This window comes from Aotus nancymaae, unplaced genomic scaffold (assembly GCF_030222135.1).
Source record: "Aotus nancymaae isolate 86718 unplaced genomic scaffold, 86718_ANA_hifiasm-v0.15.2.pri h1tg000036l, whole genome shotgun sequence".
Taxonomy (NCBI): Eukaryota; Metazoa; Chordata; class Mammalia; order Primates; family Aotidae; genus Aotus; species Aotus nancymaae.
Genome location: NW_026988450.1, coordinates 17,358,298 through 17,376,467, shown reverse-complemented (window position 1 = coordinate 17,376,467; position 18,170 = coordinate 17,358,298). Strand labels below are relative to the sequence as shown.

The following is an 18,170-nucleotide window of genomic DNA, read 5'->3' as shown; positions in this document are numbered from 1 at the left end:
TTTATTATAAAAGACTTCAAGCATATAAAAAAATTCAGAGAAACCAATAAACTGCAACTGAGATACAGTCAAGTGTTAATATTTTGCCATATTTGCTTTAGCTTTTTTTTTGGAGATGGGGTCTTGCTCTGTCGCCCAGGCTGGATTACAGTGGTGCGATCCCAGCTCACTGCAACCTCTGTCTCCCGGGTTCAAGCAATTCCCCTGCTTCAGCCTCCCAAGTACATGGGACTACAGGCACGCGCCACCACGCCTGGCTATTTTTTGTGTTTTTAGTAGAGACAGGGTTTCACCATGGTGGTCAGGATGGTCTCGATCTCCTAAACTTGTGATCCGCCTGTCTCGGCCTCCCGAAGTGCTGGGATTACCAGGCGTGAGCCACCATGCCCAGCCACTTTAGCTCATTTTTTAAAAGAAAAACAGCTTTGTTAAAATAATCACATATCACACAATTCACGCATTTAAAGTGTATGATTCAATGTTGTTAACATATTTACAGAAAGAACATTTTCATCACTAATTTATGATTTTTTAAAAGAATTAGAAATATAATTTTCTAAAAACAAAAACAAAAAAAATAATTAAATGTGTAAGAAAATCTAAAGTAAACTTTTAACATTAAAAACAAATAAATACAATTTATCTTTGTTGGATTATTCAAAAGGGTCTTGCAGTATCTAACAATCACAGTTAAAAATACCTAACTACCAAGGCATGATTATCAGATATTTCCAGCTGGCTGGGAGCTGAAATGAGTTTTTATTCTACTTTTCTTATTTTAAATTTATATATGCAATTTGTACTTCATATCTGCATTTTATACATGATTACATGAATGACAAATGAGATATATTTCTTACCTCTGGTGTCCCACAAAATGTGGTAGTGGTGTCAGAAATAGCAATTCCTTCTTTACAAAGCCCAAAATCTGTTAAGACAACATGTCCCTGACAAATACAGGGGCAGTAAGATAAAACAATGCATAAATATGAATTGACAATTTTTCAGTATTTCTTTTCTTTCTTTTTTTTTTTTTTGAAACAGAATCTCACTCTGTTACCCAGGCTGAAGTACAGGGGTGCGATCTTGGCTCACTGCAACCTCTGCCTCCTGGGTTAAAGCAATTCTCACGCCTCAGTCCCCTGAATAGCTGGGACCACAGGCGCGTGCCACCTGGCTAATTTTTGTATTTTTAGTAGAGACGGTGTTTTACCATGTTGCCCAGGCTGGTCTTGAACTCCTGACCTAAAGAGATCTGCCCGCCTTGGCCTCCCAAAGTGTTGGGATTATAGGTGTGAGCCACCACACTCGGGCTATAAATTGACAATTTTTAAAACCCTTTATTTGGACGTAATTATAGATCCACATGAAATTGCAAAATAGTATACAGAGGAAATTGTCACTGGTACAATACTATTAACCAGACTGTCAACCTTATTCAGTTTTCACTTTTTACATGCATGCTTTGTGTGTGTGTGTGTAGTTCTATGAAATACAGATGTGTAGATTCATGTAATGACCACCACAATCAAGACACAGAACTGTTCACCTGCAAAGGAACTCCTTTATGTGACTCCTTTATCTTGCACTCTATATCCCCTTGGACCCTGTCAACCACTAATCTGTTCTCCATCTCTACAGTTTTGTCATTTTGAGAATGTTATATGAATGAAATAACACAGTACAGAATCTCTGAGACTTTTTTCACACTAAGCATAAAAACAACAACAAAAATTGAGAAGTAGTAGATTTTTAAAAGGGAATACTTACCACTGAATCCAAAAGAATATTTTCTGGTTTCAAGTCTCTATCAAATTAAAAGGGAGGAAAAGCAAAACTGAACACAAACTGAAATAAAATATTCTTATATATAATTTTTACAAGTATATTTAAAAATTGTACCTGTACACTATTTTGATGGAGTGTAAATAACCCAATGCACTAGCAATTTCAGCAGTATAAAACCTAGCTCTGTGCTCAGGAAAGGACCGTTCTCTTTGCAAGTGGAAAAAAAGCTGTAAAATTGGTTGGGGGTGGGAGAGAGAGAATGTTAAGATCATTCATTCACACATAGCCTTAAACAAATACACTCTGTAAATACAAAGGTAGGAACTGTTTTTTGTTACTTTGAATGTGAGCTAAAAATGTAACAAGGCACATAACTGTAACTCCCCTTTACCCTTGTCCCCCATCTAACTATCATTCTCTCTCTTCAACCACGTGTCTTTGTTTACCCTTGCTAATGTCACTCATCTCCCATTTATTACTCAATGCAGTCATGTCCTCACCCTTCCAGGCAACTGCTCCGGAAAAGATTATCAATGAAGACCAATGATCTTGATATTGTCATGTAATTATCTTACAGGGCCTTTCTGGACTATGTTTTCCATTTGAAAAAAAAAAAACTATTCAGAGATTCAAAACTAGTGCCCAGCAGAACAAATATAACCCATAGGAAAAAAACATATATATATCCCATAGATACTAATTTGCTGAGTCAAAAACTGTTTTTCTTTTTTTTTTTTTAAATTTTAAAATTAGTTTTATTAAAATAATAACCCCACTACTTGTTAACATAAATAACTTTTTTAATAAAACATAACTGCATTTTCCAAGACAAAAAAAATTAGATGAAAAACATTGTTTTACACTTTGGTAAATCGCTTTAATATCTGGATTAACATAATGCAACTGGGCTAGGCGGGTGTCTCGTCCAGCGCTTTGGGAGGCCAAGGTGAGAGGACTTGAGGCTAGGAGCTCAAGATCAGCCTGGGCAACACAGTGATATCCCTATGTCTACAAAAAATTTATTTTTAATTAGCCAGGTATGGTGGCGTGCACCTGCAGTCCCAACTACTCAGGAGGCTGATGTGGGAGGATAGCTTGAGCCCAGGAGGTCAAGGCCGCAGCGAGCCATGTTCACACCACTGCCCTCCAGCCCAGGTGACAGAGTGAGGCCTTGTCTCAAAAAATGAAAAAAGATAACTGGATTCTCATATCTACTTCTGCATTTATACTGTTGTGATATGTGTTTTTATTTCAATATATGAAGAAAATCTGGCCCCATACAGATAATGTTAGAAAATGGTGGAGTGGCCCTTTTCACAAGATGTTGCTGAAGGTGAAAAAGGAAGCTCCTGCCCCTCCTAAAGCCAAAGCCAAAGCAAAGGTTTTGAAGGCCAAGATGGCAGTGCTGGGAGGTGTCCACAACCACAAAAAAGAAGATGTGCACATCACCCTCCTGCTGACAGCCCAAGTCACCGCAACTTCAGAGGCAGCCTGAATATCCTTGGCAGGGCACCCTCAGGAGAAACAAGCTTGACCACTCTGCCATCATCAAGCTCCCACTGACCACTGAGTCCGCCCTGAGGAAGCGAGAAGACAATAACACACTTGTGTTCATTGTGAAAGCCCACAAGCACCACCTCAAACAGGCTGTGAAGAAGCTCTATGACACTGAGGTGGCCAAAGTCAATACCCTGATCACGCCTGATGTCAGGAAGAAGGCATATATTCAGCTGGCTCCTGACTGCAGTGCAATCAGGAAAACTGCTTGAACCCAGGAGGTGGAGGGAGGTTGCAGTGAGCTGAGATCGCATCACTAGACTCCAGCCTGGGCAACAAGAGCAAAACTCAGTCTCAAAAAAAAAAGGAAGTCTACAAAACGCACCTCTGCTGCATACAGTCATGCAATAGTTGTCTCAAGGAAAAGCGCTTTTGCAATTGTTTGAGACACAAACTGAACTAGCTGCTGCTTTCATGAAATATTATTTTTATTTGGGAGAATGGCTGACAGAAAAACTGGCTGTTGAGACTTGAGTATTTGGCAGACACCATCTCAAAAGTACATGAAGTGAGCCTGTCACTTCAAGGAGAAAAACCTGAAATAATACGGTATTTATTGCCAATGTTAACATTTGAGTGAAAATTAGAATTTTGGAAAACTTGTACCCACCACTATGAGCTTGATAGTTTGTCAACACTTTTAACATTGTTGAGATCAGTGGTGATACTAGTGGATATAATTTTTGATATTATCTAATGAAGTATGTCAACATTTGGAAGATCTGTACAGCTCAGTGAACCAACATATTGAAGATGACTTTGTAAAGTCATGTTGTAAAACAATGCATGAGTAAAAGGTCCACTCAAAATGCAATGCAAGATAGACCAGTAGATCGCATTGTAACGGGGTTATAAAAGTTCAATGTATGGTTTCAGATTCCACATAATAACTAACCTTTAAGTAACTACCACTTTTTGAGTTTTAATTTGTCAAAGAAAAATTTCCACAATTATCCACCAAAAACTGTTTTTCAAAAAATCTGAATTAGTTGATAACATTAAAAACTGGGAATTTTGGGGTAAAAATTCAGTTTTACTTTTTTTTTTAAAAAAAGAGAAGCTCTGACCGATTAGGCCTACATTTCACAGTGGCACAAAGTGACTGCAGCTAAACAGCAGTTGGACTCTCTAGTTCATTTCTTATACTTCCTAATTTTTAATTTATTTCTTATAACTTGGCGTTTAACTAAGGTTACTGCCTGGGGGAAGTTTCCACTGGATCTCTTGGCTTCTAAGATAATCGTCTCTCCTTGAGTGTTGGAGAATTCCATCTCTGCTCCTTTCTGGCCTCAGAAAATGGAGGGATGACAGAGTTTCTGCCCTTGGTCCATTGTTATTCTTTCTCCAAATACCCTTCCCAGGTAACTTTATCCATGCTGATGATTTTAACCACCACCTCTATGTTGATGTCTCCTATGTAGACATTACCCAATGATTTTGACGCACAAAATCAATGAAGAAGCTGAGACTCAGAAAGGCTTGCTTATCTGCCAAGTGTCATGAAACTTATTTTATTCTACTTTGCTCTAAAACATATATGAAGTAGTATACTAAATTAAGTATTCAAATGTCAAGGTTAAAATATTCTAAGTATGAACACTGGGGGTAAATAAGAGTAATAATGTATGGAAACCACACTCCTGCCTCTTCTATCCTTTCTCCTCATCTTGAACCTTGTCTACCTATTGCCCCACTCAACTTCTTCCCCACGCACCCTGGCAATCTATTATATTTTATTCTCCTTTTTTCATTATCTTGCATCTTTCAGATGACAAGCCTACCTCTTTCAATCTTTGCCACTCAGTTTGTGAGCAGTCACTGTATAAAAAGGTCTCAGAAGCAAAGCCCTAAAAGAACACGAAGAAACCACACATAAAGCAGGAAACCCACAGTAGGAGCTCACCTGCACTTAGATGCCTCACATAAACATTTCAAAGACACAAGGTGACACTTAAGAATGGGCTTTGCAGTCAAGATATCTAGGTGAAATCCAGGGTCTTACACTTACTAGAACATTGGGTCATTGAGACAGTTATTTAACCTCTCTGAACCTCAATTTTCTAATTTATAAATAAGAAAATTTCATTAAATGGGCATAATAGTGTTTTCTGAAAGAGTTGTGATTTACTAATATAATAAATGTAAATTAACTGCAAAGTGCCAGGCCTCAATAAATTCTCTTTATCTGTCAGCACTCAGGCACACACAAAATCAGACGACAACCTTCACGGTGAAAACAATGGGGGGTCACCTGCAGCACTGAATCAGGGTGCCTGAAAAGATGCATAATCTTGCCTCTACACTGAAGAGTCTTAAGAGATTTTTCTTTTTTTTTGGACACAGGGTCTCACTTTGTCATCCAGGCTGGAGTGCAGTGGTGTGATCATGGCTCACTGCAGCCGTGACCTCCTGGGCTCAAATTATCCTCCCATCTCAGCCTCCTGAGTAGCTAGGACTATGGAGGCATGCCACCATGCCCAGCTAATTTTTGTTATTTTTTTGTAGAGATGGGGGTCTTGCCATGTTGCCAAGGCTGGCCTTGAACTCCTAGGCTCCAGCGATCCGCCCACCTTGGCCTCCCAAAATGCTGGGATTACAGGCATTGAGCCACCACACCTGGCCTTAGGGTGCTAAGGGACTTTTGTCACAGATGTAGAAAAGTGAATAATCATTCTTTTTACAGTCTTCCCCCAAAATGATCTAGGTGTGTCTGACCATCCTTTGGTTTTGCAGAATATTAACTAATTTTCCTTACAGTTCCTTTATTCTACAGTTAAATGCACTACGATAATGTTGAAATAGTCTTTTTCTGCTCTGAGATTGAAGATCCCTTTGTAAAGATATGATAAGACCTATTAGTTAAAATACTTTTTAGACATTTACAGGTCAAAGATCAAATAAATTAGGAAGGTGTGATGGTTGAGAAGTCAGCTGCCTAGATCCTGGAATCAGGCTGCCTGAGTTCAATCTCTCCCTCTAATACTAATCACATTACTTCTACAAACTACCTAGCGTCTCTGTGCCACAAGTTTGTCTTACATAATAAGACTGTTGTGAAGGCAAAATTATAAGTACACAGAGCCAGAGTGATGGACACTAATTAGTACTCAGTGGAAATTATTACTATAATTATTATCATAATAGTAGCATTTCCCAAAGTGTATTTCAATATCCATCTGAATCAGAGTTTTGTGTAATACTTAAGAGATTGGTTGAAACAAAAAAGGGGACTATATGGTTTTTAAAAATTCTCTTAAGATATCCTGGCTTTGAGGAGGTCGAGGCTGCACTGAGCTGTGATCACACCATGCACTCCAGCCTAGGTGACAGACTGAAACTCTGTCTCACCAATTAAAAAAAAAAAAAAAAAGATATCCAGACTCTAAGGCAGAATTTCTCAAAGTCTTTAACATGCTGAGGCATAGTGAGTATCACAAAGAAACAGATATAACATGAAACATTTCCAAACAGACTTTATCATAAAGTCTTTTTTTTTTTTTAAGAGATGGGGTCTCATTCTGTTACCCAGGCTTCAGTGCAATCATAGCTAACTGTAGCCTCAAACTCCTGGGCTCAAGTGATCCTCCTGCCTCAGTCTCCTGAGTAGCTAGGACTAAAGGTGCAAGCCACTGAGCCCAGCTACCACCACAGAACCCCTTATTAGAGGACTATCTCATCTGATTAATAATTTGCACATCTTGGAAAATGAGAAGCTGGAGTAATATTTGTATGCAACTGTTGAGACAATCACCTAAATTACACATGATGTTTTATTCTAATATTTCAACATGATATTCTTGCTATATAGTTTAGTGACAAATCTGTCCATGAAGCTAGTGGCTTCATACCAAGTTTCTTTTATGAACCTTCTCAACTATGTCATATGCTTAAAAGCTCTGTGTTACAATTCTCCACATCCTGCATTGTATTCAGCCAGTATCTTGAATATTATTGATAGAAAAAGCTACTGATTTTGTACTGTCCTTCTAAAACTTACAAGAAAAACTTGGACTTCATGTTATTTTTCTAAACTATTAATATTAGAAAACTCATTATAAAACTCACCTCCCCTCCATTAACAAAATCCAGAACAAAATAGAGCTTTTCAGCTGTTTGGAACGAATAATGCAACCCAACCAAAAATGGATGTTTCACATTTTTCAAGAGCACATTACGTTCAGCCATAATATGTTTTTGCTGGAAAAAAGGCAAAAGATCAATTGTATTATACACTAGAAAACAACTCTCTTAACAGAAAGTGGGCTTGGGAGAAACAACAGCTATTTTATTTTACCTCTTTTCTGTTGAGAACTATTTTCTTCTGTAACACTTTGACAGCATAAAATTTTCCATCCAGTTTCCGTTTTGCAAGAAGAACCTGTTACGGTTAAACATTATGTATACTATTAGAAATTTCAAATTTTGATAGAAATGATTCACTTGTCAATACATCAATACTTCTTAAATTTTGTAGAAAGAAATTCCACCATAAGGGACCTAGATTGTGTTTTTGTTTTAGAAATCAAGTAGTCAGGCACCATTTCTTTGTCACTTAATGTGTTGATATTTGAGATTTTTTTCTAAATTTAAGTGCCCAAAATCTATACTTTTTGAGAACTTTCTGTGTGTGTGCACGCATGTGCTCCAGCCCTGAATCCTGGAGACTGCCTGTTGAAAATATTGTTATAAACTTCATGGCTATATTAACAAGGATAAGGAAATGACTTTTAGGTAATAAAAATGTACTGTTTCATACTGAGATTCTTCTTAACAGGTTTTAAATTCAGAAGAGTTCAGAGGAAAAAGTTCCATGGATTTCTATAGTGATCTGGGTCACATGCAGATGCTTTCAAGAATCTGAAGAAATCTAGAGTATCTTGTAGTGGTGCAATTTTGACTCACTGCGGCCTCGACCTCTCCAAGGCTCAGGTAATCATCCTGTTTCAGCCTCCCAAATAGCTGGGACTACAGGTGTGTGCCACCATACCTGGTTAATTTTTGTATTTTTTGTAGAGATGGGGTTTTACCATGTTACCCAGGCTGGTCTCAAACTCCTGGCCTCAAGCGATCCACCCGCCTCAGCCTCACAAAGTGCTGGGATTACAGGCATGAGACACTGTACCTGGCCTGCTTTTCTTTGTTTTACTGTACTTTGTTGGCTTCTAATCATTTTGCAAGATTTTACTTTTGAAATTAAACATATCATACATATAGAAAAACTCATATTACACCTCAATAAATTTTTACAAAGTGAATACATCTATGTAACCAGTATGCAGTTCAAAAAATAAAACACTTCCAGTAGGCTGAAGCCTCTCTTTTGCTAAATCCTAATCATAACTCATCCTTCTCCTCCTCAAAGGCAACAACCACCATGTCAACTTGAAATAACAAACATAACTTTTGCCTTTTTGAATTTCATGTAATTAGAATCACATGGATAAAGCTGTCTGTCTCAATTCTTTCACTCTAAATTATATAAAATATTCATTCACATGTGGCACATAGCATAGTTCTCATATTTTCTTTGTTATGCAGAATATTCCATTATATGACACACTACAACGTATCTACTCTTTTGCTGATATATATTCAGATTATTTATGAATAGTGATGCTATAAACATTCCTGTATATACATTTTCTAGTGGATATTCATTTCTGTTGAATATGTAACTAGGGAGTAGAAACAATGTGTCATAGGTAATGCATATATTCAGCTTCAAGAATTAACACCAATTTTCAACAGCATAAAAAACAAAACACCTAGGAATAAATCTAATTGGAGATATGCAAAAATTCTAAACAGAATATCATAAAATGTTATTGGGAAAAATTAAAGATGAGCTACATCAGTAAAGCAATATACCACGGTCGTGGATTTGACAATACAATATTGTAAATATAATTCTTCTCAAATTGATCTACAAAGCCAATGCCATCCCAATCAAATTCAAATAAAATTTTTGCAGAAATTGACATGCTGATTCTGAAATTGATATTGATATGCAAAGGACTAAAAATAGTCTCTTGAAGAGCAAGAAGAAGGGAGAACTTAATTCTGTTGGATATCAAGCTACAGGTGACATGACAATGTTGTGCTAGTGCCAGGATAATCAGATAGGCCAATGAACAGAAATGCCATCTAGAAACAGAAATACATAACTTATAATCTAAAAAGAGGGTGGGCGTGGTAGCTCATGCTGGTAATTCTAGCACTTTGGGAGGCTGAGGAAGGCAGATCACTTGAGGTCAGGAGTTCAAGACCAGCCAGACCAATGTGGTAAAACCCCCATCTTCACTAAAAATTCAAAACTTAGCTGGGCATGGTGGTGCGTGCCTGTAATCCCAGCTATGTGGGAGGCTGAGGCAGGAGAATTGTTTGAAGCTAGGAGGCTGAGGCTGTAGTAGGCCAAGATGGCTCCATTGTACTCTGCACTCCAGCCTGGGTAACAGAGTAAAACATTATCTCAAAAAAAAAAAAAAATCTAAAAACAGATCTGTGAAGGTATAAATAGTGAATACATGAAAAAGGTGGCCCTGTGTATCAGGTGGCTCATCAGATGGGGAAAGAACAGTTTTCACAAACTGTATAGGATCAGCTGGTTATCTACATGGAAAAAGATGAACTGTGACGCTATGCCTCACATGATATGCAAGAACCAAATCCTGAAAGACTCTAGATCTAAACATGAAGTTTCCAAAAAGTAATCCCCTTTTTTTTTTTTTGAGATGGGGTCTTGCTATGTTTCCCAGCCTGGTCTTAGACTCCTGAACTCAAGTGATCTTCCTGCCTCAGGGTCCGGAGTAGCTGGGATTACAGGTATGTGCCACAATGCCTGGCTCAGATAATGCTTCTGTTTTTAATGACAACTATCTCTAGCATTCCAATAGAATTCTGGGCATTTTGAGAGCAGGATTCATTTCTAACTTTCTATTGCTTATACTAGCACAATACTCAGAATGTAGCAGATGGATAATATGTATTTGCTGAGTGAATAAACCACACATGGGTTTAATTGCATAGCCACAATTTCTAGTCTCAAACTCAGAAAACAAATTAGAGTTACCAAAAGCTACAAATATAGCAAAATATAATTAAACACATACATATTCATTTTTACTAAAGACTGAAGTGCAGTGCAAAAAAACACTTAAATATATTCAATGATTCTGGTAACTTCATCTATGATGCTTTCTTATTAACCTTGGCCTTAAGTGATTCTCCTTCCTTGGTATGGCTATACTGCCAAGGTTACATGATTCATCTGACACCATAAGAAAGTAAGCAGGGCCTTTACACATTCATTTCCTTCTCAAACTGTTATTTACACAGCTGCTCATTTTTGTCTTTCTAGCTTCAGCTTAAATAGCATGTCTTCTGAGAAGCTAAGTGGGAATCTTCCTTCAGCTACCTACTGTCCTTTGTCATTTTACCCTATTCTTCATTTCCTGCACAGCTATTATTATTTGTACTTATTTACTTGACTGAATATTTTTAATTGACTATTCCCCCTACCCTAGATTGTAACCACAAAGGTAGTAACCATGTCAATTTCCGTAATTTTCTAATCAAGGCCCAGTAGGGTACCTGGCACACAGTAGGTGCTCAACAAATACCTTCTGAAGTAAGTGAACTTTATTTCAGAATTTGAGTAGATGCCTTTTCTCCCTAATTATTGTTAGTATTTTGAGGGTAGAGAAAGTATGTTAATTCCATATCCTGCAACCAAAAAGTCCTGTGGCTCACACACATAAAGCATGCATTCCTTAAGTACTTACTTATTGAATGAGAAAATAAAAATACTTTAGGCTGTGTGTGGTGGCTCACATCTGTAATCCCAGCACTTTGGGAGGCGAAGGTGGGAGCATCACTTGAGGAAAGAAATTTGAGACCAGCCTGGGCAACAGAGCATGGCCCTGTCTATAAAACAATAAAAAAAATTAGCTGGGTGTGGTGGTGTGTGCCTGTGGTCCCAACCACTCAGAAGGCTGAGGTGGGAGGATGGCTTGAGCCCAGGAGTTCAAGTGTGTTATGATTGCACCACTACACTCCAGCCTGGACAACAGAGCGAGCCCCTGTCTCTAAAAAACCCAAAATCAAAACCAAACAAAAACCTCACAAAACACTCTTACCTTGCCAAAGCTGCCTTTTCCAATAACTTTTAAGAAATCAAAGTCAGTTGGTTTGGCACTGAAATAAATTAACAGTAAGAATTAGCCTCCTAGAAATTGGAAAGATTAACTTTTAAATATTTCTTAGCACTTCATTCTTTATAAATAAATGTTGGGCACAAAATACTTCAGCATATGAACTCCAGCTTTCCTGCTAGTATCTCATCTTTCATATACAATAGGCGGCATGAATAGTAACATCTACTTTCTGATTAGATAAAACATTTCCTAACTTTATTTAAGCCTCATTAAGTTCTGCTTAAGAGGAACTTCAATAATACTCTCTTTGGGAGAAAAGATATATGCATAGCCTACATGTAGAGTTTTGAACTCAAAATACCTTCTATTTAAACCAATTTTACATGGCCTGGTGTTGTTGAGGAAACTTAGTGATACATTCTAAGGACTATATATATCATATGAGGTAATTCTGAAAATGAAGTTGCTAGCTGGAATACCTAGCAAAGATGCTAAGAATAATTTATGATGAATAAAAAAGTCATTACAGTGTTTCACATATAAATCACTTATTGTACATTAAAGATAGAAGACTTCTCAGCTTATTCTCATGGATGGTAACATAGGAAAGCCAGGAACAGAAAAGCCAGAGGGAATACTAAGACTGCCCTTTTATTTCTGTTGGCCTATCAGGTAAAAATAGCATTGGCTGTTACATAGGCAAAAACACATGACAGCAGAAAGGGGAGCTTAAGCAGCCAGAAGAGCCATTTCCTCCAACATGGTCTGAATTCTTAAGTTGTATGGGAAGAAGGGAATAAATTCATTTAGATTTGAAATTTGCTTCATTATCAAAATAAAGTTAATTCAAACATGAGAGTAAAACCAGGACTAGGTTAAATAATGACAAGTAAAGATTAGTGAGATTAAACACTTAACTATATTTAGATGTTTTTCTTCTTCAAAAACTTGCTCTTTGGACTATTTTCTTCTTTAAAGATATGCAGAGGTACTGAATTAACTTTGTAAACAAATCTAACAGGGAAAAACATGCAGACCCCTCAAACATAGTAAAGTGGCGAACTGAGGCCATACTCCAAGCCCCATTGTTAACTGCTAGGGATGAACCTTAACTTGAAGCAAATTTCCATTTTTTGGCCAGGCATGGTGGCTCAGACCTGTAATCCCAGAACTTTGGGAAGCTGAGGCAGGCAGATCACCTGAGATCAGGAGTTCAAGACCAGCCTGCCCAACATGGTGAAACCCCGTCTCTACAAAAATATAAAAATTAGCTGGGCATGATGGCGGGTGCCTATAATCCCAGCAACTCAGGAGGCTGAGGTGGAAGAACTGCTTGAATCCAGGAGGCCGAGGCTGCAGTGAGCTGAGATCGCACCATTGCACTCTAGCCTGAGTGACAGAGCAAGACTCTGTCTCAAAAAAAAAAAAAAAAAATCCATTTTTTGTGCTGCCACTTTTGTTCATGATGCTATGAACAACAGAAAAGAATGCTCAAAACCAAACTTCCAGTTAGCATCCTATTTATTTGCTTTCCTTTGAAGCAAAAACTCTTCAAGTAAGTTTTATCAATTTGTTGTCTCTACCTGCTGTCCTCTCTTCTGGTTCTCTTGTGAACCCTTTCTGATCAGGGTCTTATACTAACAACCACATCATTGAAATTGCTCATTAAAAGTCACCAATGACTTATGAAATCCAGGGGTCAATTTTCAGTCTTCATCTTACTTGCCCTATCGGCAACATTAACAGAGACAACTCCCTCCTCTTTCAGACACTCTTTCCCTGACTTCAGGAAACCATATTCCTGGTTTTTCTCTCATCTTACTGACTGCTCTTTCTCAGTCTCTGTTAGTTCTTTCCTGACCTCATAATGTTGAAGTGTCCCAGGACGCAGTCCTTGGACCACTTCTCCCATCTGCCTACAGTCATTCTCCAAGTAGAGCAAAAGGGTAGAGAAAGCCTAGAATTAAAAAACCCTTCAGAATAAATGTAATATGCCTGTAAGGATAATTACAAGTTATGGCAGCAACACTACATTCCTTCTCCAAACCATGGCAGACATTACAAATCAATTAGTCTGGGAATATGGGGAAAAACTGGGTAAACAAAGTTTAATAGCCTTTAATATGCTAATGCCCATTATGACTCCTCTTGAACAAGTTGGCTAACAACTGGAGTACACCAACCACACCAAACACCAGCAGAATGTCAATTAGGCCTGCGAGAGTGCTTTTTTTTCAGAAGACCTCATAGGACTTATGGTCCCTTAGGAATACACACACACACACACACACACACACACACACAGAGAAAAGTGATAATGACAAAACAGCAGAACCCAATTAACAATTTGTGGATTAAAAACTCCTCAGGGTTCTCTTAAAACAATGAAAAGCTGGAGCAGTCAATTAGTCAAGCATATGACAGCACTGTATTCACTATAACTATGGTTATATTTCAAAGGCCTCCAGTTAAATTAATGTAATTATACATATCTGCATACTCTCAAAAAAGATATTCCTAAAATTCAGTTAAAGAATTGTTTGAAACAAATTAAACATACTGAGGATTTCCAGATGGTCCCAAGTTGATGTTCTGTGAGGTAGAGTGTAGCTGTTGAGATGGGGAAAAAAAACAACATTCTTATTGGAGCTTCAAAAATTGTTAATTAATGTTTTGAAAAATATTTATAACTGTACCACAAATATTTGGTTTGTTGCCATGTTAAAGAAACCCAAGATTCTGATTCTCAGTAAGGGTATAGACTTACTTGAAAATACACATAATTGGCAAAAACATAATCATTTTTATCATGGTAATTTTCAAGAACTGTTGTAAGAAAAAAGGTAAGCCAGAAATCAAGCTCTAAGTAGGTAAATAAATGAAATAAACTGAGGAAAGCTCCTTGGAAGAGGTAGGCATTGAAACTGCAATTTAAGAGGGATCACTTTTTAAAAAACTGGTTAAAAATGGCTTTTTATTTTTCAAGTTTTCAAATAGGTTATCAAAGACAGAAACGATAGGATGATGACAATGATATCGCAAATGCCGGATTTTCAGTTTTAATTTGATAGTAGGTAAATGCAATTGAAGCAAATACAGACAGCACTGCTTTTCTTTCTAATTCTAGCACTGTGGTAGCACCAAAATTTTATATAGGCTTTTCTCTTTTGCAACAGTTAACACAGTAAGCTTGAGCCTTGGTATTAATTTAGAAGTAAATCTTTATTTACCTAGTATGCTATAAAGAAATTTAAGTAATAAAATATTCTAGTTCATTAATAATTAGCTGAAATTTTAACTCAAAAATCCCAGAAGATTAATCCAGTGATCCTATCAGAGTGGGCATTTTATATAAAAGCCAAGTGTAAATAAATTACACTTCACATAAATGAACTTTAAACTCTTTATACATTCAGATAATTAAATCAGTTATAAATGTTTCAAATATGTATACTTTTACTAGTGTTCTGTATAAATTATACTTCATATAAGCTATACATGCAAAAAAGCTTTTAAAAACTTCTCTAATCAGAAGAAATAAATATTTCTTTTTGAGACGGAGTTTTACTCATTGCCCAGACTGGAGTGCAATGGCACGATCTCGGCTCACTGCAACTTCTACCTCCTGGATTCAAATGATTCTCCTGCCTCAGCCTCCAGAGTAGCTGAGATTACAGGCAGCTGCCACCATGCCCGGCTACTTTCTGTATTTTCAGTAGAGACAGGGTTTTGCTACGTTGACCAGGCTGGTCTCCAATGCCTGACCTCAGGTGATCAACCTGCCTTGGCCTCTTAAAGTGCTGGGATTACAGGCGTGAGCCACTCCACCCAGCCAAGAAAATTTTATCTCATCAAATTTCTTATGGTAGACATATGTAATATACATTTTTACTTAAATTCATTTCATATTTATAATCTCTAGAATATAAACTATTTTTTAAAATAAAGGGAAATAATCTCAGCCTTCAAAAGTTCTTAAAAAGTTTCTGGCTGGGAGTAGTGACTCATGCCTGTAATCCCAGCACTTTGGGAAGCCTAGGGGAGCAGATCACCTGAGATCAGGAGTTCGAGATCAGTCTGCCCAATATGGTGAAACCCCATCTCTACCAAAAATACAAAAATTAGCTGGGTGTGGTGGTGGGCACCTGTAATCCCAGCTACTCAGGAGGCTGGGGAAGGAGAATTGCATGAATCCGTGAGGTGGGGGTTGCAGTGAGCCAAGATAGCGCCACTACATTTCACCCTGGGTGACAGAGCAGGGCTCTGTCTTTTTTTTTTTTTCCTTTACACTTTAACTTCCCATTAATTCCAGTAGGGGCTGCGTCTCAAAAAAAAAAAAAAAAAAAAAAAGGAAAGAAAGAAAGAAAGAAAAAAAAGAAATTTCTTATGAAAAAACAACATTGGCACCTGCATTATAGTTACAATTCAAATTTATTTCCTATATCTATACATAAAAAATTCATTAAATGAGATTAGTCCTGTTGCGGCATAATTTTAACCTAAGAATAGCCTTTTATGTTTAAATATCACAGTGTCTTTTTTTTTTTTTTTGAGACAGAGTCTCATTCTGTCACCAGGCGTCAGGTTGGAGTGCAGTGGCGCGACCTCAGCTCACTGCAACCTCTTCCTCCTGGGTTCAAGCAATTCTCCTGCCTCAGCCTCCCGAGTAGCTGGGACTACAGGCGTGTGCCACCACGCCCAGCTAATTTTTTTGTATTTTTAGTAGAGACAGGGTTTCACCATGTTGGCCAGGATGGTCTCAATCACTTGACCTCATGATCCACCCGCCTCAGCCTCCCAAAGTGCTGGGATTACAGGCGTGAGCCACCGCGCCCAGCTACAGGTCCCTTTCTACTAAGAAACTGCTATAAAGGCCGGGCACGGTGGCTCACACCTGTAATCCCAGCACTTTGGGAAGCCAAGGCAGGCAGATCATGAGGTCAAAAGATCGAGACCATCCTGGCCAACATGGTGAAACCCTGTCTTTACTAAAAATACAAAACAGAGCTGGGCATGGTGGTGCGTGCCTGTAGTCCCAGTTACTAGGGAGGCTGAGGCAAGAGAATCACTTGAACCCAGGAGGCAGATGTTGCAGCGAGCCGAGATTGCACCACTGCACTATAGCCCGGAGACATAGCGAGACTCCATCTCAAAAAAAGAAAAGGAAAAAGGAAACTGCTGTAAAATAATTAAAACAAATAAATAATAAAAACAGAAGAAAAAAATAAATATTTCAGTGTTCCATAGACTCTTACAATGTAATTCAAACTGAGCTGTAATTTCAGTGCATTTATTCTTTTAATGAATGTGCAGATAACTGGTTTAATTTTCCATTCAATAAATTTTTTTTATAAAGATGAAGGAAGATAGCCAGGCACAGTGGCTCATGCCTGTAATTCCAGCACTTTGGGACGCTGAGGCGGTTGGATCACAAGGTCAGGAGTTCGAGAGCAGTCTGGCCAACATGGTGAAACCCTGTCTCTACTAAAAATACAAAAATTAGCTGGGCATGGTGGCGGGTGCCTTTAATCCCAGCTACTTGGGAGACTGAGGGAGAAGAATTGTTTGAACCCAGGAGGTGGAGGTTGCAGTGAGCTGAGGTCGTGCCATTGCACTCCAGCCTGGGCAACAGGGAGAGACTCCATCTCAAAAAGAAAAGAGATGAAGGAAGAGGATTAAATATAGTGCAGATTAAACAACATGAACAACTTGTCCCCTGAAGTATGTTAATATGTAATTAGATTTTATTATTTAGGCAAGGATTTACTAATGGAGAACATTTTTGAAATGATGAAAATTATTGGGACATATAATTAGACAATTTTTCACTCTATTTACTATTTTTGAAGACAATATCTAGTCACTAAATTGAAGGTGAGGTATAATTTATTAATAGAAAATTAACACTAGTTGAGATCATTTATGTTTCTTGACTTCCCTTGGCCTCTATTTTTCTCTTTATAAATAAGGGGGTAGGTCCAGATGCCCTTTAAAATATTCCAGCTAGGAATTCACTTAGTTATTTACTTCAAAGTTCTTAAGAAATAGTTACAATTACATGACAAAGTATGGCTTTTTCCTTTTTTTAAAGAGATTATTTTTATCAGTATTTTAAAATCTCAAGGGATTCTAGTTCAAGTTTCAGATTTAAAGCCAACAGTGGCAGAACCCAGAAATCTCTCAGCTTGGTTCTGTCTTCAAGGCCAGTTGTCTACCATTGCAAGGCAAGATATTCTTCAAATGACCTAAACCTACAAAGTCTCACATGAGTAGCAAGCAAAACATGGAAAATCATAGTTATATAGATTTTAATCTTTAAAATATTATTTGAATAGACTCATTTTTCAATTAGAAATATTATGAGTTGGAAAATGTCAAAAATACTAGGAATTTTTTTTTTTTGAGATGGAGTCTCACCCTGTTGCCCAGGCTAGAGTGCAATAGTGCGATCTCAGCTCACTGCAACCTCTGCCTCCCGGGTTCAAGCAATTCTCCTGCCTCAGCCTCCCAAGTAGCTGGGATTACAGGCATGGAAAAATGTTTTTTAAAGTACATAACCTTACCAATATATAATTTTGGAAATATTTACACTACTTTCATATAGATTTTGCATATTTTTAAAACTGATTGTAAATCATACTGTGTGAATATGTATGTAAGTTTTAAATACTG

The 18,170-nt window shown here is 37.6% G+C and overlaps 1 protein-coding gene across 9 annotated transcripts in view; it reads right to left on the bottom strand.

Moving 5' to 3' along the window:
• The window catches only part of SGK3 (serum/glucocorticoid regulated kinase family member 3), a 187,393-nt gene that overhangs the window by 17,801 nt on the left and 151,422 nt on the right, over positions 1-18,170 (bottom strand). For 8 of the 9 annotated variants that reach the window (XM_021669673.2, XM_021669576.2, XM_021669562.2 and 5 more), the window contains 7 exons: positions 14,059-14,108; positions 11,481-11,538; positions 7,640-7,723; positions 7,411-7,542; positions 1,903-2,015; positions 1,771-1,807; positions 861-947 (listed from right to left, as the gene is read on the bottom strand). In XM_021669673.2, coding sequence (XP_021525348.1) covers positions 861-947; positions 1,771-1,807; positions 1,903-2,015; positions 7,411-7,542; positions 7,640-7,723; positions 11,481-11,538; positions 14,059-14,108 — 561 coding nt within the window. The remainder of the gene's footprint in view (positions 1-860; positions 948-1,770; positions 1,808-1,902; positions 2,016-7,410; positions 7,543-7,639; positions 7,724-11,480; positions 11,539-14,058; positions 14,109-18,170) is intronic. The other variant, XM_021669757.2, reaches the window with a different exon arrangement.